We start from the raw sequence: 20,823 nt of genomic DNA, 5'->3' as shown, positions 1-20,823 counted from the left end.
ACTATCTAAGCTGAAAATAAAGGATGACATTCGAACTGTAGTCTTAAGTCATGTCTTAGGCTTTTCCTCCACACATAAGATAAGCATTAAGGCTGGAGTGTTGGCCTAGATTTCCAGCCTCAGCCCTGAATTCCCTCATTTTTGTGAATGTAATTTCAACCCTCAACATCCCTGCACAGTAGTTTGAAGACTTCACTCTTTTATTCATCATAGCTAATTCTCTGAGTGCGTATGTTTGCGCATATGCATGGGGGAGAGACAGGATGAATCCTGAGTGTTGGGGGGAGGGGGTGGAAATCAGCTGAACACTGCACTCCTACACTGGGTTTGGCATACTAAAATCACAGGCTTTTCACAACCCTCAGTTATATTATTCATGCAGAATGCACTCAGCTTTCTATTGTTGCTGCACTCATTGTTTATAAATGAGTCTTTTGCTTCATCTGGGGATGGAAGTTCCTTTAAGTTTCCCTCAGTCAAAGTACTTCTGTAATGAGCTACCATGCTATTGCTCAGAAACTTAAAGAAGTTTCTGGAAGTGCTTGTGCTTCTAGAAACAAGAATATTTTCTTGTCTTATTGAATTGAGAAGAAAAATTCAAGATGGTTGTTTTGCTTTGGTAAATCAGATACACGGGTTTCTGTTTCTTTAAGATACTGAATCTTGGAGAAACAATTAAATGCTCCATTGTCTTCTTCACTACTACAATATCTGCAGAGGGAGTTTCTTTACATATATTAAGTCTCCTGCTTTTACACATTGCCTAAATATTCCAGACACTGAAACAGAAAAAACAATGATAGTGAGACAAGAGCTTCAAATGCTACACTTTCTGTAAATGTTATCCTTCATAGTGGGATATGAAATGTACTAGAAAATGGTGGTCCTTTCTATTAAGACCAATACAACTACCACAAAGCACATAATCCCTTTTGTCTAACAATATTGTGAATTTTATGATTTCGCTTGTTCAACAGTTCAGGCTATCATTGTTAATCCTGGCAGTTGTGCAAGATCCTGATGCATTCCACAGTTTAGAGTTTTTTTTCAATCCAATTTAAGTTAATAAACAGCGGACTGAATCACAAAAAGAAAAGAATAAGTTAATCACATGGCAACTTAAATCACTTTGGGATTCAGAGGACAGCCCACTATCTAGGGTCTAATATCATAGCATTTTCAAAGAGGGATGGCTCATCCATTGTATTGTACATCTTTTTTTCAAGTAGAATGGATTACTTTAATGCTACTGATTTGGCTGGAGTATCTCGAATGCTAAGGTGACAAGAGAAACTACCCCTTGACCCATCAGAGAAAAAACTAGAGTCAAACGCATGCATCATTTAGTCTGAAAAGAAAGTTCAGTATTTAATTTCGGATTCAAGGAATGTAAGGATTTGCAAGCGATTGGGAATGAATTTACAGTTAAACAAATGTGAAGGAAAGAAGAAAAAAAATTCCATGGCCTTCATAAATGATTTATTATCCTCTTGCGACTAGCAATGGACTTTGTGAAATGGGTTTATTTAATAGGATCTTTTGAATATTAGCTCTGACTTGTTTGTTACAACTGACATTTTACAAAAGCTTCTCCAAGACCAATATCTTTAGCACTACTTCCAAAATGCCTCTCTAGGTTCCCCGAGTTCTGTCTTAATTTGTTAGTTCCTTTTCATCCCCTCTCCAAATATCCAGGCCAGGGTCAGATCTCTGTTACACCACTGCAAATCCAAAATCTTTCCTCTGAAGTCAGTCGAGCTACTCTGGATTTACACCTGTCCAGATGAGATGAAAATCTGACTCTAGAGTTCAGATTCAGAGTTAGTTGAATAGCGTTTACTTTTGTTTATTGAATGCATTTCCCCCTCCTCCCCCTATCCACTTTAAAACAGAAACAAATCTTATAGGGCCAGATTCTGCCACCCTTACTCATGTTGAGTAGTACCTCACTACTTGATTAGTCTCACTGAAATCAATGAAGCTACTACTCACAGAGTTGAATATTCAAGACAAACTGGTAGAATCTGGCCCATAATCAGCAAAAGGGACTGTTATCTAAAAAGTAGTAAGGATTACAGATTATCCAAAAAAGGGGACAGTAACAGACTGCTTTATATAACTCCAGTTATTTCTTGATGTATTTAGATTTTAAAATGGTAGGTTTCTGATTAAGAAGAAGAAGAAAAAAGGATTGTAAATGTTCCTATAAGATTCCATTCAATTTTAGCACAGCGAATAATAGATTAAAATAACCCCATTTAGGAGTTGAGAGTAAATAGTCAACACATCTAGAAACTGGTCAGTGCCATGTACATGAGTTAGCACACAGAAGAAAGTACAGTGTGGGAGGGAGGTGGATTGCAAGAAGCAAACTTGTGTTTATTTTAAACACTGTGCCCGTTCAAAATAGTCATATCTGCATCTATTTCTAAAAGCAAGCAAAGTCACTATGTATTTAACATAGTAAAATGCCTTTTTCATCAACTAAGACAACAGAACAGATACAAATGAACCAATCAGGGATTTAGAGTGAGCTATCAGTGTTAGAAAGCTAGTCTGAACATTCCAGTTGAGTCACCACAGAGAAAAGGGGGGGGGGGGGGGAAGGGGGGGGAAATAAATTACTGTGTGCAACTCCATCTGCAAACTGCTTCTCCCGCACTGGTATGTAATAAAATGTGTTGCTAAGATACAAGCTGCTAAAGAAGTTCATTAAAGGACACTTTAAACAAAGCTGCCAGACTCTTTTCCCTTTAAAGACTGCTTATTTGGTTCTGTCCCTTGTATTTATAATTAGATCCTCTATATGAAGAGGTTGTACTCCATCCAAGCCTACTCAGCAAAGAATGTTAACAAAATAACGTAAATCAGACTGGCTTCATTTATATATATTTATGGGCTGCAGGGATGTTTACAGAAACATATTTATGTTCCACTTTTATTGTTTAATGAGAAATAAACCTTTGAAAAGTAGCTTCTCTGTTAGCTGGAAAGTGGAATTGTTAATTTCTATAATGACATTTTACTTTCTCATCACTCTGACCTAACTTTTAGAAGGATGAGAATACTTTAGGAAAAAGAGCCTGGGTCTTTGTTGTTAAGTTTAGAATCTGGGGGACATCTGCCTCTTAATTTACCTTTCATGTGCAAAACAATATTATGCTACAGACACTGAAAAAGAGGCCAAGTTTATTTATGCCTTTCTGCTGGCAATTTGTCCAGTTTTTCATCTCTATGTTGATTCCTAGACATATGTTAACAATTTCCAAAACTTCCTTGATCTTAATGCATTAACAACACCAATAAGTCTATTTTGTGACATTTTCTTTCAGGCAAAGATATGCTATCAGGGAGGCCTTTATCTGACCTTCTACAGAATTCTTCTCCTCTCTGTAGTAACATCTTGATAGTGGGAATTTTAGTGGGGGGGGGGGGATTGGAGGGGAGAGGGTGAAGAGGGAGCAAGATATTTTTTGCATTTGCTTACTGTGCTGAAAAATTATATTTTAAGAAATAATGCTAGCATTTATCTATGGTGCATTTAATAGCAGATGAAATGCATAAATCATAGAGCAGAGTTAGTATCGCTGATTATAGGAAATGCTACTTGTCACTTTGTAACCTGCATCTCATATTAAATTCTGTATCACAGTCACCAGTATGTATATATTTTTAATTACATTTTCAGGCTCATTTACATGCGCATATTGGCTTTCTGCCTGAATGATATCAAAAAGAAAGACCTTGCACACACACTCTTGAATCTGTACAGTTCTGAGACAGGAATCTTTTCTCATCTTTTTCATACTTAAGAAAAGCTTCAATTCGTCAATAAATCTTTAGGCAATCCTAGCTGATTCAAAGAGCTTCAGAAAATGGAAAATTACAGAAAATGCAAGTTAATCTGTGTTGCATGTCTAAGGTTTCAATGTTCTCGCTTGACTCATGTTAATCAAAATGCAATATAATTTTTTTACTTTCTGTAATCTTTAAGATCTGTTATCAATAACTGAGTTAGCCCAAAGAGTCTCTTCCCTTCCTCCCTGGATGCAAGATAAGCTACCTCACAAAGAAAGGACAACATTATCAAGTGAAATAGTTCTTGAAAGAAAAACCTTCTATATACTATACAGATTTGATTTCTGTTTCAAGCCCAGTGACATGCTTCTGTTGCTTAAATGTAAGCAATCAGAAAAATTTTTAGGTAAACACTCTCTTCCTGCCACAGCCTGTACACCTAGTCTCTTAGGACTAAATCCAAACTTTGAAAAAGAGCACCGTTTCTCAAAAACACAGATCAGCACTGCAGATCATTTCTACAGAGTTCTTAGACAAAATGCTACAGACTAGAGTTACTTCTTGTATTGATTTTACTGCAGCCACATTCAGGCCTAGTTTTGTGTTTTACTTTCCCAGCAGCCAAGTGCGTCCATTTCTATCCTAAACTTGGGCCACACATTTACTATTCTGTGAGTTAAAAATAAAAAAAAAATGCTGCTGCATATTTTTTTCCCCTTTTTCTTTGTATATTAAACAGTCTGTATGTGCTGTGCAAAAAAAAAAAAAAAAGTAGTACGTATTAGATTTCAAGAGATGCTTACTACTGGGAGTCGGGAGGCTGTAGCTAGAACTAAGCCGCATCAGCAATTTCATAGGACACTCTGGAAATTGCTACTACATAACAATAAGTAGCTGACTCAAAAACAAATGCGAGCGCACGCGCTTAAGGACGTACATTTTATCTTCAGAAGAGCATTTTCAAACAATGAGGTGGTACCACCTTAAGTAAAAAAGAAATCCTCAAATAGGATATACGTAAAGGAAATGTACATAGAGTGATTTAACAGGCGGAGGTGAAAAGGCAGACCAAATATGATTCAGTCAGGCTACACTAACTGACTTTACTTTAATGGCAGAAAGACAAATCTGCATTTCAATTAATCCAATTCTTTTTTTGTTCTTCTTTGTTCTTATCTTGACTTGCAGCACGTTTTTTTTTAGACTTTGCCAGCTTCAGTCGACTTCGCATGTAGAAACCGCCCCCTTTTTGACATCATGGTCATAAACACACCATTTACCATGGCCTTGTCTTATTGATTTGCAAACTTCTACCCTTTAACTCTATTGATTAGAAATTGTGTTGATGCCTCAGATTTTGCAGGGAGGGGGGAAGTGTATCATTTTATAATCAGTGTATATGTTATCTTTACCATAAAGAGGAAAGCAAAGATAAAAACATTTAAAAGTAACTCTGTATTAATGTGGTTTTATGTACCTTTGTAGCTTTCAACTGAAAAAAATCAAATGGAATGAGATGAGAAATGGTTTCCTCAACTTGAACAAAAAAGTGTTTAGAATGATGCACTGTCCCACTGGAAATGTGATTTCATATTAACCTACAAAACCCTTTCCCCAGTCTCATACTATGGAGAGACAGGGCCATATTCTACTTTGTCACCGCAAGCAGAATTCCCATTGAAGTCAACAGGCCAGATCCCCAGCTGGAGTAAACTGGCATAGCTCCATTGAAGCCACACTGATCTGGATGAACTGAGGATCTGGCCCACTAATGAAACTTCTGTGAAAAGAGTGAGGGGGAGCATGGCCTTTTTCAGCTGTGCATACATACCTAACACTTTCTAACTCTAAAAAGAAAAGGAGTGCTTGTGGCACCTAGAGACTAACAAATTTATTTGAACATAAGCTTTTGTGAGCTACAGCTCACTGCATCCGATGAAGTGAGCTGTAGCTCACAAAAGCTTATGCTCAAATAAATTTGTTAGTTTCTAAGGCCGCGTCTACACTACTCGCCGGATCGGCGGGTACTGATCGATCTATCGGGGATCGATTTACCGCGTCTAGTCTATCGGTGGCCATCAATCCCGCACCACAAGGACGCGAAGTAAGTGCTTCTAAGTCAATCTAAGATACGTCGACTTCAGCTACGCTATTCTCGTAGCTGAAGCTGCGTATCTTAGATCGATCCCCCCCCCCCCAGCGTAGACCTAAGGTGCCACAAGTACTCCTTTTCTTTTTGCAGATACAGACTAATGGCTGCTACTCTGAAAACTTTCTAACTCTGTGACACAGGGTACCTACAAAATACATTCCACACATACAACAAAAGTTTCTCTGATATGTTTGCTATCAAAGCATCAGATATTTAAGAACAAATATCTTGCTGCAGTACAATTAGATATTATACAACATGTAACAGGTAGCAAGTACCTTTAGTGTAAGACTACATGTGAAATAAAAAGGTATTGTTACTATAATTCCTTTTTCTGAATAGACAAAGGCATTAGAAGGAAAAAAAATTGTTAAATCACAGGGATAATCATCATAGCCAGCTCCTCTAATGAGGCATCATGGGATTACTGGAGTTATTATAAGAGTCATCTTATTGAAGAAATTCAAAGTTAATTGAAATCAATTGTACTGTTCTGACAGCAGGTGTTTTAAGTGGCTAAAATATCAAAGTGTACTCTTTTAAATGGTTAGAATGTACGTTACATTCACTTTTCAACCCTTAGCACTGCCAAGTGATGTACTGTACATGTATGGAATAGTGTACAGTAAAAGAAAAATGCTAGAATAAGACCACATTTCACCTGCCAATCAGACTGCCACTAAGCAAATGTTGATCAAAATCCCCTTCAGCACTATGTTTACATTCAGGGTTGGCAATTTCAGTGGTTTTTATAAGGGCAAATCAAACGCAAAGCAGAAAGCCACAAGTATGTTTGTGCTGTGCTTCAAACTCTGTGAAAATGCTTTTTACAACCTTTCCTCCCCTCCCCCAATATGGGCACCTAATCTCATATAACTTTATTGAAAGCATAAAGAAGAATGCTAGGATTGCCTTTACATAAACTATATTCCCAAATTTCCTCTCCAAGGAGCGGATGGTAAATTTGTCATTTTTTACTCAGATAGCAAAGCAACCAATAAATTACTAGCAGATTGTAGGAAAACATGAGGAACTATAGCTTTCTAAATTACCAGCCCAGAACTAATCTTCACTTATATCCAATAACTTCACTTGATTTTCCATTTGTTCAGAAGTCCCAGTGAAGTCAATAGAAGCTCTGTGTACAGAAGGACTGCAAAGTCAAGCCCACATTTAAATTACTTCTTGTGTCTGCATTTTAAAGATTCAACGCGTAACTGGAAAGTTTAAAATTCCACTTCAAGATTCATCACCAATTTAGAGCCTGATCCAAAGCCATGATCCAACAGGAATACTGGAGCAGAGACTGTCTTTTTGTTCTGTTTTTGCAGCACCTAGCACAGTGGGCTCCTGGTCCATGACTAGGGCTCCTAGGTGCTACTTCAATACAAGTAAATAAAAAATAATCTCTATTCACTTCAATGAGCATTGGATAGGGCCCTTAGATCCAAATGGATCCTACTGCCACCAAAATAAGTTTAGAGTTCTCCCTCTCTCTCTCTGAGTCTATCTTTCTGTGAGCAGAATTTGACCTTGGTTCTACTTAATTTGGAAACCCCGTTCAGGTCTTATCTCTGTTTTCATTGACACTTGTAACCTCTATTTTATTTCAACAATTTTGAAAGTACCCAACCATATGAAATACTGAGCTTTAGCAAATGTCAATAATTTCCCCTTTAACATGTGTAAACAATGCTGCCATTTTCAGGCATAGCACAGCTTGGATTTCACTATATCAAAAAACACCCCTCTGAAAGATAGACACAACATACGTAAAGCCGACATCTTGAACGGAAGAGTCTCCAACAAACTCCCTGTGCTTAAGAAGTGCACACTAATTTTACAAAGTCTAACACATCCCATGAAGATATTTTGACGGGGTCACCAATGGCAAAATACAGTCAATGATTTAATTTCAGATATGCACTACAAAAAGACAAACCAGCAATAACCCCACCGTGGGACATCCTCTTTGAGACTAATGTTGATTTTCTATGTAGATAGTAAATTATGGTAAAGAAATGAGGCAATGCACAAGTGAATGGTATACACATAATGTCTTTCAGGAAGACATATTTTTACTGCTGTGCTCCAGGACAGGCTGTTTGAATTCAGAGTTCATCACAGTTAAAAATATAGCAGTCTTCACATCCTTACTGCTAATTTTCCAAGACCTGGTTTACCACCCAATGCTGATGTCAGAAACAGTTTAACTTGTGATTTGGGTTTTTGCTTTGGTTTTTAATCAGTTAAGTGTTGTTATTAAGAAGTAATTTTTTTTAAAAACAGCATATTGACTTCATGGCCAAACAGAACGCACAAAAATATGTGTAGCAGAGTACCTCAAACATGCTTTTAAAGAACAAACCTGGTTCTTATGATTACTCTTTTATTTACATCAAAATTCTTATTGCTTGACAATTTAGATAAAAACGTTACTGCTGCTCTGCATGTGATGTGGATTCAAGGTGTAAAACCACTGGACCAACTAATGGAGTCTTCACACATCATATCTTGTTAAAGAAGAGGTACCCTACTCTCAAATGGTATTACAATTCATCAAAACTATAGTGTACAAAATGTGCAGGTAGACTTAATGTAAGAAAAGTCTAACTTTGCCTTTCTGAGCAAGAGGTAAATTTAAGTATCGATTTAAGTGACACTAAAAAAAACCCCATCTTTAATATTTTCCCAACATTTTCAAATAAATATTATAAAGTACATTTCATTCCATATTCCTGTACATTGACAATGTAGGAGAAATACTGGATGACTATACAGGAATTTAATTTGGTTGTAAATTGAAATCCAATTTCTTGCATAAATCTATATTTTGCACATTTGAACCCATACCCAAATACTTGAATCCGTCTGGATACTTTGTCTGTGTTCTTATTTTTAATTGAAAAAAAAAAAAAAAGTAAATGTTGCAATAAATTCCAATGGCTCAGAAGGGAAACTGATGACTGGGGCAGTGAAAGATACTACTCCCCACTGTTATATTTTTAAACAGATGTAGTTAGTGTGATCATCTATTCATTTTACTGTCTATTTCACCATCCACATGTGCATTTTAACTGAAATGTAATCTTAATATCTTTTGTATTTAGTACATGCACAATAAAGTCCAGAATTATCATGTTCTAAATCAGTTGTGCCTAAACAAATCTACAACTGGTTTGAAAAGAAATTAAAAACCCACTGTTTTCAAAAGTATATACTGAAACAATCACTACTGCCCCTCCAAGCTTCATAAGGTTTATTTAAATGTATAGCAGCAGGGGGGAAGGGCGTTGTACTCATGCAAGCAAGAGGCTGAAATCAATAACAGATCCATGATTGGACAAACACCTATTACACTAATGTTAAAGATACCTCTATCATACCCTGTAGCACCTGATAATTCAGTGATGGACACTTTCTAAGGAGAAATTGCTAATCATACCAAAATCTGCAAAGTTACATAATATTTTTGTGACATGGTCAAAGGCTGAGCCCTCCAAACTCATTTCATTTGTGACTTAAGAAAGATTCAAACCAGGCCTCCAGAGGTGGCAGTCTGGAGCAAGAGCATACTAAATCACCACCTAGACCCTATCTATCTTGTTGCATAGAACATCAAAACAAGCAGAAGAAATATAATACTGTCGACTTTTGTACAAAAATACTAGTTTAAATCACTAGGCCAATATTTACTGTTTTCTGACGTTTATTTTTATTTACTTTGCACTTTACAGGGATTTTTAGAAAATAGGGTGGGTAGTGGGAGTTAAAAAGATAACATGTAACCCTTGTTTACTAGTTAGTTTGGGATTCAAAGAAAATGTTGTGTAAGATGGGTGACAATATTCTACACCCAGCTGCATCAGAATGTTCAAATTGTATTTTCAGATATCTCTCTCTGCCTTATCTAAATTCCAGCATGTCACATAATAAATAGCTTCTCATTTACTATCATCATAAAAATTTAAACAGCCTTGAAATAGTTGCTACAATACACAAAACACGATCTAATGTATGTTCTAAATACCACTTAACCAGTAAAACTATTTCCACATTGAAGAAAGAACACATAAAGATGCATTGTTGCAGTAAAGGCTGTTACCTTGTTTTAAAAAAATCCTCTGCTCAGCCTAGTAGTGTTAGAGTCAACAACTTGCTGTTTTACACAGCATAAAAGGACTAACAGCCCTTAGCTATCATGTAGTGTCAGATTTGCTTTAAAAAATAAAGTATCTGATTTGATTCTATACAGTGATTAAACATCTTTGTGCTAGGCTGAATAGGGTAGTCTATCCCCTCCCCCTCCAAAAATGGCATCAAAGCAATCAAAATGGTAATGTTCAGCATGAATGGGGCCCCATCCCCCACCTTCAAACTCTGCAGACTTTTCTCCATGTTAGGAAGAAACCAACACCCCTTCTTCACAAAATGGAAGCTTCCACTACCAAATTGAGAGTGCTGACAAATTCTGATTACAATAAACTGGGCGGAAAAGGGTTGCATATAATCACCACCATCCATGCATGCATTCTATGAGCACGTATTAAATATGCACGGATCACTTTTCAACTTGAACCACAACTCCACACACACACATACACACACACACAATTCCTTCTCTTTCCCCCAGGAATATTACAAATCTCGAGGTTTCTTTCCTAGGGTGGAAGATTTTTTGTTTTGTGAGAGGGGGAAAAAAAACCCAAAGGCGCTGTTCCAAGTTTTGGTGCTGAAAGAGCTGCTGCATTCCGAAGGAATCGCGATCGATTCAGCCAGGGGGAAGGAGAGGGGTGATGGAGCAGGATCTAGCTGCCAAAGGGGCTTTTGGAAAGCTGCATGATCCTGCAGAGTGGGGGGTGGGGAGTTGTGATGGGGGGAGGTGGAACGGTGAAAGTTATTTGCTATGGTGACTCAATCCGGCAGATCATGGACTCGCTTTGCAAGCTGCTGCTGCCGCTGCTTGGTTTAAGCATTAGAAGTACTGAAAGTGGAAGGGGCGGGGGGCAAGGGAGTGGGTCGTTGTGTGTGTGTGTGTGTGTGCGTGTGCAGCGTTTGCAAAGCGCAGAGGAAACATGGGGTTGCGGAGTGTTCAATGGCATCTGATCGTGGTGCTGAAACCTAACAATCACAGCTCCTCGCCATCAGCTGATCTAACCCAAACAAACTCACAATAGAGAACTTTCTTTCATCCTGAAAGAGGATTAGGAGCTGAGGAGGTGTCAAACATTGCACTATACACAGGGGTCACTTGTGTATAACAAAACAAAAAATAAAAGTTTTCTGAGGGGGGAAGGGAGAGGAAGGTTTCTATTTTGTTTTGTTTCCCCTCCTCAGATTTTCCTATAACTGGAACAGGTTATTTTTTTAAAAAGTGAAAGTGCCTAAGTGAACTCAAATCCAAAGCTAACACGTCAGATCAGACCAAGGGAAGAGAAAGACAAGTGCAAAAAAAGTGATCAATAAAAATCAGTTTTGCAATTGAGACCAGAAATGGCTCCGACCTGGGCTCCAGTCTCCTTGTTCCCAACTCTCTTGCTCAGCACATTGCACGGAAGTGCACAAAGTAGCCCAAGACAGGAGAATTTTCCATATTCCTAAAACATGTCGACCAACTCAAAATGGACGCCTCATTTTTTTTTATTATTTTTTTTTTACGTTTTAACTACTGCTTATCCTTTTACTATTATTATAACCCCCACCCCAGGCAAGGGATCTAAGAAACGGATCTCGTTTTGAAAATATACATTTTCTCACTGTAGACTTAGGAAAATGGATATTTTATTCTCTGCTCTCGGTATTTTTCAGCGAACGCAGCCACTTTTAGGATGTTTAGAAAGTGCATGGGGGGGGGGGGAAACAGAACTGAATCGATCTATTCCTTACTTGTTTTTCATTAAGAGCTGCTATTCTTGATTGCCTTTCATGGATTTGTTTCTTAAGATCACCGTTCTGCAAAAATGGCAATAAAATGCATATTAAAGGCAAAGTGTAAACTAACCCGTCATGAATAAACTTGAGATTAGACATTGTTCAAAGGCAAAACCGTTTCATCAACGCCGTACAAAAGCATGCACACACACATAAACACCCTCTTTAGTCAAAAAGCTCAGTGAAGACTACAAAATCAGATCTCTTACTGATAAAGTTTCTCATCCTGCTGTCCCGGCACAACTGCGCTTATTACAGCAGAGATAAAATACTGAAGAAGAGGAAAAAAGGATCTGCATTTACCTGTGGATCTTGCTTCATCTGTGCAACTAGTTTCTATAAAAAAAACCACCCCAAAAAAGGAGGAATTAGAAACTGTTCCAAGTTTAATGGATTTTTTTAAAATGTGTATGTGTGTGTGTGTGGGGGGAAGGGGAAGGGAGGGGGGTAAGGAACAAAGAGGCAAGTAAACACTGCGAGTCAGTTTCAAGCAAAGCTCATAAATATTCAAGTCTCGTCCTAATCTCTCCAACACACACACATACAAGCACCAACCGCAATGTTAACTCCGATTCTCCACAACACACACACACAACTCAGCCGAACAGTCTCCCAAACTACTTTTGCAAAGTGTTCGATATTCCGAAGGGGATCCGGGGGGGGGCGGCGGGGGGGGCACCTCTCGCCGGCTCCCCCAGGCTCAGCTCCAGCCTCCCCCCTCTTCACTCGCACTCCCAGCCCCCCTCCCCTGATCGATAGACCCTGCGACAAGGAGCAAACGCGCCTGGCTCAGCCTGCGAGGCTGGCTCCCTGCGGGTCGCCCGCACCCCCTCCCCTATCCCCCCCCCCCCCAGGGCAGCCGCCCGCTCGCGCACCCCGGGGCCGGCCGCGCGGGCTCGCGGCGTTACCTGGTGACACTGGATTTCCACTTTTAACGCCTCTTGCAAGCTCTGTAGCTCCATCCCCGCAACTTGCCAGGCACTTTGCTGCCACTTTCGGAGCCCGGCGAAGTTTCTTTTGTTTTTGTTCCGTTGGCTCTCGGGGAGGAGGAGGAGGAGGAGGAGTGTGGGGGGGGGGGGTTTGGTTTTTCCTCCGCAGCCACCAACCAACCCCCCCTCCCCTCAGGCAAGCCCACCCCGAGCAGCGCAATTTAAAAGAAAAGAAAAAAAAAGAAAAAAAAGCCACAACAAGAATCGAAAGAAACAACTACTCAGGCTGCACAGCAAGTTCTTTGCCTCTTTGCTAGGGACACAGACTCATCACTCACTTTCCGCCAAACTAGGGGGGGGGACTCCGCCCCAGCCCCCCCCCGTCAGCGCTGCGCCCGGGGGCCCCAGGCGGCCCCCGCTCCGCCCAGGAGCCGAGTCGCCGCCTCCCGCAGCGCGCCCGCCCCTCCGGAGGGGACGAGGGGGGGACTTAAAACGGCAGGGACTATATTTTCCTCAGAGTGCGCGCCTTGATTTCACTTTGCCTCGGGAAAAGTTGTGCCACGGCTGTCAATGCTAATTCGGAAGTGCCCGGATGGAGCAAAGGGGGCGGGGGGGGAGGAAAAGGGACTTGGAAGCGCCTCGTCTGGCGCATGCGCCGCGCGGCCGCCGCGGTGGGCGAGGGAACAACAAAGTCCGTGGCGGGGAGAGAGGGCAGCGCGAGCCCCCGGGCGTGGGGGGCTTGGGCCGGGCCGTGCCCCGCCTCCCGCTGCCTCTCCGGGTGCCAGGGCCGCGGGCTCCCCGGCTGTCAAGCACGCGTGGGGCTGCGGGGCAAGGCAAGGGGCTACTGGTGCCTCTCACCGCGGCCGCGGGGCTGCTCTTGCCCGGCCTGGAACTGGGGGCGAGGGGCGGGGAGTATTAGATCGTCCCAACGCAACACAGGCTGGGGAGGGGGCAAGTTTCTCTCTCTCTCTCTCTCTCTCTCACACACGGGCTTTCATCCTGTCCTCTTTCGCCTTCCCTCTGTCCTTACCTTTCCCCGACACTCACTTGGATTCTTCTGCCTTTGCTCCACTCGCTTGCCTCCCTTTCCTCTTCTCTCGCTGCTTTCCAGCATTCCTGCTCCAAGATGTTTAATTACCTGCCAGCCACTGATGGCAACAAGGTCGTTTTTTACCTTGCTCAATTTAAACAGGCTAGAAACTGGTTTCTTACATATTTTGTTAACACACACACAAACACACGGGTTAATCTGGAGTTAAGGTTTAAAAAGTTGCTGTCACTGGGGTGAGGGAGGTTTTGAAAATAAGGTGGCCTTCTCCAAACATACACAACCTAACTTTGAAGGTTGAGATTAAGTCCCCCTGTATTCAAAAAATAAATAAATAAAAATTGAAGTGTATGGAAACGCACAGTAACCATGACCCAACCAACCTTCTGCTCTGCATGTGTATCATCACCTTGACAACAGCCAGAAACTTGTCCTATGCACACCTTGCACTGGTTTAACTAAAGGTGACATGATGTAGTGATTTGTGTGAGTATAGAAACTTAGGGATGGTCTCCATAAGAACATCCACATGCCTTAGTGACATAGTGACATAAGCCAACCTAAATCTCCATTTAGAGAGAGTACTAAGTCGATGGAAGAATTCTTTGATCAACCTAGCTTCTATCTCTTGGGGAGATGGATTATCCAGGATGATGGGAGAACTTCTCCCAACAGCGTAGGTAGTGTCTACACTGAAGCGCTATAGAGGTGCAACTGCACCTCTGTAGCATTTGAAGTGTAGACAAGCCCTCAGCTTGTTAAATAACAGTGGCAAGTCTAAGATTATGTCTACACTGCTGTACTGCTGCAGTGGCGCTGCTGTAAGGTCTCCTGTGTAGCCGTCCTATGCCAGCGGAAGAGAGCTCTTCCATCAGCATAATTAAACCACCCCCAACGAGCGGTGGTAGCTACGTTGGCGGGAGACTCTCTCCAGCCAACATAGCGCTGTCCACACCAGCGCTTTTGTCGGTGAAACTTATGTCAGTCGGGGGTGGTTTTTTCCACATCCCCAACCAACAAAAGTTTTGCTGACAAAAGTGCTAGTGTAGATAAAGCCTAAATGAATGTAAGAGAGATCATAATCAGAACTGCACCAGTTTAACTAAATCAGTACATCACCTCCTCTTTGGGCAAACCAGTGCAACTTCTGTGTATGGACAAGCCTTAGTGACATTGAAAACCACAAACAAAGCTCAGGATAATTTTATCTCTGACTCTCAAAATTAAGAAAATACCTAATTAAGTGGTCAGCCTCTACGTTAATGAGTTCAATACTAGTACCTGATAAATACTCTCATCCTGATAGTCATTTCAATCTGCAATCTTATTGATACTAACCTAACGTACAGAAACTGGCAGAACACCACAGTGCTCCAGCTGTGCTTGGACATAAAAGTTTTAACAACTATAGAAATCTTTCTCCCCAAATAAAGACACCAATACCTACCAAGACAAACCTACTAAATCAAACCTGAAGTATCTAAGCTGTTAAGAAAAGAAAAATCTTGCCAAGTTCCATTAGACTTTCCAGAAATATTCTATCCTACCCTGACATAAGGTCATGTCTGTGAAATTCAAGGTGTCTTGTTCTTGGTTTGGCACAATTATGAATGAGGTGTCTTAAGCAGACATAAAATTAAAAGCTTGTTTCAACCTTAGCTATTGGAAACACTAGAATCATGATATATGTTTATTTTAAAAATCCTTATTTGTGTTACTATCAACATATTCCTTATTGAAATTGACCAAATTAAAAAAATCTAATTTACTTTTCACCATTTGTTCACTTTTTTTGGACGTTTGGTTTGAACAATGAAAACAGACTAGTCAGTATCACTTTCTGGTGCTCTTTAACTAGAGCACGGTTTCTGTGTTTGGATTGTAAACATTGCACAGAAATGTTTAAATCCAAATAAATACAATGTTTTAGTAGTGTGTATATAATGGCGGTTGTTTTTTGTTATATCATGGGTTTTTAAATGAAAATATTATATTAATAAATATTAGACTTAATAAAATCTTATTTAAACAATCTAAATAGTTAGACTTCAACTACTTGCTGATTTCTCTAACTACTTTTTCATAAACTCAACTTGTAACAGAATTTATTAGATTTCATGATAACTAGTAGGTGACCTAAAAGGTCAAGGTAAACAGTAAAGTCCAACTACTTTATGTCATATGGACTTGGTTTTACAGCCCTTACTCACAAGAATAAGGACTAAGAGACCAATCCTGTGCAAACACTTACGCACATGGAACACTTTATGAATGTAAGTTAATGGTACTACTCCTAGAAACACAGTTACATATGTGCACAAGTATTTGCAAGATCATGGCCCAGCAAAAGTAAAGGTTTGCTGGTTATTCCCAGTAAAGCTCAGACCCTGAAACCACATGAGTAACTTTGGGTTATGCATGCAGGGAATCCTATTGACCTGAATGAGTCTATTCACAGATTTGAAGTTACTCTTATGAGTAAGCATTTACAAGATAGAGGCCTAAAATCTTTGTAAATCTGAAGTAACTCCATTGAAATCAATTGTCATACTAGTGTAAAACTGATGAGAGATCAGAATCAGGCCCTAAACTGGACAGTCTTTTTCTACATTTGTACAGCATCTACCACAATGGGTTCCTGGTCCAAGACTGGGGCTCCTATGTACTATGGTAATACAAATAAATAAAATTTTAAAAAATCTAACGATTGACTGAGTTATATTTATTGAAGCCTGGTTTATGTATTTATTACTCACGACTCTATTGCTAGTCTGCTGACTGCTTCCAATCGGAGTTTTGTGTTGTTATAAAAAGCATGCATAGTATTGTAAAATTATTATTCTTCCATCCAACTACTAAAATTGGTAGTTGCATTTTGCCTAACTTTTGTTATTTCAGAAAGTTTTGAGAATGTTGGAGGGTCCCCCAAAACTGTGCAAATGTAAACCTTTATAAAATGTCCTGCAAGGAGTTATGTTATTATTTTATCCCTACCACACCAGTGAGATGACTATAGGAATATAGCTTGGAAGTTTACCTCGGTATCTTTGCCATGCAAGAATTGGCTTATATGTGCACAGTGCAATGATGGGTCACAGATTACAATATCCAGGAAACATCAATATAAAGCACTAAACATAATGAAGTTCATTGCTATTCATCTGTTGATACCGTTCTATATGTTTTATAGGCAATTGTGTAAAATATATTAATCCGCCAAACATATTTCAGCAATAATTTTCTATTGCTATCTGTAAAACCTTTAACAGCTTTATGGAATTTACTCCAGCATGATGAAATCTTGGTGGCAAAATTATGGATGTATAATGGCTGTTACCAGAGGGAAAAGAGTCACAGTGAGCCCCATTTCATCTGTGTTCTTGTATAGAGGGGAAGCCATAATTTGGCTAGGGAGTGCAAGGGGGAAGGGAGACTAGCTAACACTGCTGGCAGTGCTCCACAGAGGTATGCCTAAACTCAGTGGGGAATGGTTATAGCTCTGCTCCTCCTGAGCACCAGCTAACTGATGTATTGTAGCACTGAGAGAAGCACATGCTGTCCCATCAAGTGTCGCATATCCCATAGGTAAGCACACTTACCACCCTTGGAGGTATTATCACTGCTCCTGGCTTCTGTAGGAATAAGACTCCCAGAGATCCCCCACATGAGCTCCTCCCTTTCTCACAGTGCAGTTCAGGTTCATAGAGCCTTGATGTGTACTTTTGCATACAGTATATATTTTAAGTATACAATTACAATATTGTGCAATCAGTGACATGCCATCTGTGCATGCCCAATCAGCTGTGCATTGTTCAACAGGCAGCCTGCAGGATGATTCCATCTGGCTGCCATGAAGAACACCATTTTGTAGAACAAAGTGGCGTCCTCCGCACAACATGACCTTGCAGATACCGTACATGCAAGGTCGTGTTGCATGGAGGACACCATTTTGGACCACCTCAGGCATGCAAGGTAGTCAGTGCAAGACTTGCTAAAAGTGTCCTGGCACATCCCTATGTGCAGTAAATGTAATGTGTCTGTCACTGAAAGTTTTGCGTGCTTATGTGCAAAATTAAGTATATAGTGGATACATGTCTCCAGCTGTATTTCTCTTGTCTTTTGTGTAACAAGTGTTTGACACTGTGAGCAGAAATGGCCTCTGAAAAATTCTATAAAAGTTTGGCTGTCCCACATAATTCGTTAATATCGTACATCAATTCCATGAAGACATGGTCAAGTACTCTCAGATGGTTGCTTCTCAAAACAAAGCTACATTCTGGCACCGGTCCTCTTTGGTTTCTTCTTCACAGCCATTCTGAATTACACAATTGTCAACTTTCAGAAGAGCATCTATATAAAGTACAGAACTGATGGAAAACTCTTCAATCTCCAAAAGCTTTCTACCAGACAAAAGTCCTTGAGGAACTCACATATGAAGCCCTTTCTGCAGATGACTGTGCTGTAGTAAGCGTATGTCGACACTATGCTGCAATGCAGACTATGGGTGTGTGAATTGCACAGTGCACCAAAATGGAGTAACTGCCCTATGTGGTGCTGCTAGTGTGAACTAAAAAGGTACTGTGAAACAGCATGGCCAGAGGGCAGCAGGAGAGTGGATTTTTTTTTTGGAAGCAAAAAAAAGGTGTTTTTATTTGCATAACACACTTACAAAACAAAAACAACAGCATATGCAATGTGTAACACAGCAACCAATCACAACTGTTTTCTCATTAGCTTCAGGGGAGGGAAGTGTTCAAGCTTGCCTGGGCCCAGGGCGGGGGGCTTCCTCGATTCTCGTGGTCTTCCACCCTTCCAAGTTACCTGGTGGCCCAGAGCGAGGGGGCTTCATCAACTCTCAAGGTCTGCCACCCCCTCGAGTTACCTGGCGCCACGCCCAGTGTCACCAACAATTCCCTCCTTTGAAAGCACCTAACAAGAGGGGCAGGCTGTGGGGTGGACAATCCGGGGGGGGGGGGGGGGTCGTGCACCCACGTGTGAAAGGACCCCTCTAAGGTGGTGGTATCCGCAGCAGCAATGGCTGGGGCCCCTTACTCTCTCCCCCAATCAAAGGGTCAAACAAAGGGAACCGGACGGGGACACCGAGCAGAGAACCTCGGACAGCACCCACCGCTCCTCAAAAGCATCAAGGGAGTCGGTGGACGCCGCCCAGAGGAACTCCGCCCGGATACATGAATGGACTGAGGATCGGAAAACGGCCCCACAGTCACAGGAAACTCCATCGGCCAACCTCTTCTCTCTGGTTTTATAGATGACCATTTTAGCCAGGGCCAGGAGAAGGTTAACTAGGAGATCCCGCGACTTTCTGAGGCCACAGATGGGGAGTGCATAAATAAAAAGGTGAGGGGAAAAATGCAACAAAAACATAATAGAAGATTTGTGAGGAGCCGGAACAGGGGCTGCAGCCTGGCGCACTCCAAATATATGTGCACCAGGGTTTCCCTCACACCGCAAAAGGGACAAGTATCTGAGATGGGGGTGAACCACGCCAAATACGTGCCCGTGCTCACAGCTCCGTGAAGGAGCCGCCAACTGATGTCCCCGACGGGCCTCGGAACCAAGGTGGAATATAGGCTGGCCCACCGGGGCTGCTCACCCTCCAAAGGTGGCAGAAGGTCTCGCCACTTTGGGTCGGGGTGGGACACTAGGGTGAGGGCGTGAAGGGTGTGGAGCACGAGCGTGTATAGATGTTTCCTTGGCATGGTTTGGAAGCATACCAGCTGCAGTTCATGCAGCCGGTTCGCAGTAAAGGGGTGAGGGGGTCGATTGGGTCTACGGGGCAAGGGTCCAATTAAAAGGTCGGGGGTAGAGGGTGGGTGGGGCCCTCGAGCAGGACCCAGTCGAGGTAAGCTCGAGCAGCGGGCGGCAAAGCGGCCTTCACCTCCTGAAGTACGCGCCAGGGGGTACGAGGTCTGGAGAGCCCCATGCACCGGGGATCCAGCCGGTCTCCCCGGTCGTAGTCCAGGAGGTCTCCGACTCTCGTGACTTCTGTCAGGATCAAGCTCTGGTGCACCGAGCGGGACTCCGCCACCTGCACACGGAGCTGGGGGTTGTGTAGCAGGGGCTCCGCGAGGAGATCTACCCCCTCTGCGGCCGCCATGGACCTGGTCATTGAAAACAGTTTCCAAGTCTGGAGGAGGTCCTGGTAGAAGACCGGCAGCCCGGAGAGGTCTCACGGAAGACCTCCCAGATGGAGATAAAAGAGCTGCCGGTCAGATCAGAGCCCTCGGATGCGGCGCAGGATGGCGTGCGCCAGTATGCTCCACGCCGAACTGCCTGCACCACAGAGGAGCCTCTGTAGGGCCTGGAGGTGGAAGACGCGGACCTGAGTGTGCAGACACTTCAGGCCCTGTCCTCCTTCCTTCAGGAGTAGATGAAGAACTCCTACAGGGGCCCAGTGCGTTCCTGACCAAAAGAACCCCAGAATCGATGTCCGGAGGTTGGTCAGGAAACCCGGGGCTGGGACCAGGATGTTGAGCCGGTACCAGAGCATGGACAGGACTAGTTGATTAAGCACCAGCGCTCTCCCTCGGAGGGAGAGACATTGGAGTAGTCCCGTCCATTTCCGGAGCTGTTCTATCACCCCGCCCTCTAAATTTTGCCAGTTCTCCGGCAGAGAAGGGTGCATGGCAGAAAGGTAAACGCCTAGGTAGAGCAGTGGACCCGCGCTCCACCGAATCGTCTGAAGCGCGGGTGGGAGGAAGCTCGCCTGCCACCAGTCTCCTACCGCAAAGCCAGAGCTCTTGACCCAGTTGACCCGGGCGGAGGAGGCTGCCGAATAGATGGCCTGGCAAGTCTCCACCCGCGCCAAGTCACCCGGGTCCTGGACCACGAGGAGCACGTCATCGGCGTACGCCGACAGGACCAGCCGCAGCTCCGGCTCCCGCAGCACCAACCCTGTCAACCTCCCACGGAGGAGACAGAGGAAGGGCTCGATCGCCAGAGCG

At 42.2% G+C, this 20,823-nt stretch overlaps 1 protein-coding gene across 16 annotated transcripts in view; it reads right to left on the bottom strand.

Annotated features, from left to right (window-relative positions):
• The window catches only part of PHF21B (PHD finger protein 21B), a 206,892-nt gene extending 193,538 nt beyond the window's left edge, over positions 1–13,354 (bottom strand). For 2 of the 16 annotated variants that reach the window (XM_037914563.2, XM_037914552.2), the window contains exons 1-3: positions 12,790–13,342; positions 12,185–12,217; positions 11,837–11,902 (exon numbers count right to left, since the gene is read on the bottom strand). In XM_037914563.2, the coding sequence (XP_037770491.1) occupies positions 11,837–11,902; positions 12,185–12,217; positions 12,790–12,843 (153 nt within the window). In that variant the 5' untranslated portion in view covers positions 12,844–13,342. Of the gene's footprint in view, positions 1–11,836; positions 11,903–12,184; positions 12,218–12,789 lie in introns of all 16 variants that reach the window. The other 14 variants (XM_043537846.1, XM_037914592.2, XM_037914548.2 and 11 more) reach the window with 14 other exon arrangements.
• Positions 13,355–20,823: the final 7,469 nt, after the last annotated feature.

This window comes from Chelonia mydas, chromosome 1 (genome assembly GCF_015237465.2).
Source record: "Chelonia mydas isolate rCheMyd1 chromosome 1, rCheMyd1.pri.v2, whole genome shotgun sequence".
Classification (NCBI taxonomy): Eukaryota; Metazoa; Chordata; order Testudines; family Cheloniidae; genus Chelonia; species Chelonia mydas.
The sequence above is the reverse complement of the archived record's forward strand: the minus strand, read 5'-3'. Positions and strand labels throughout refer to the sequence as shown.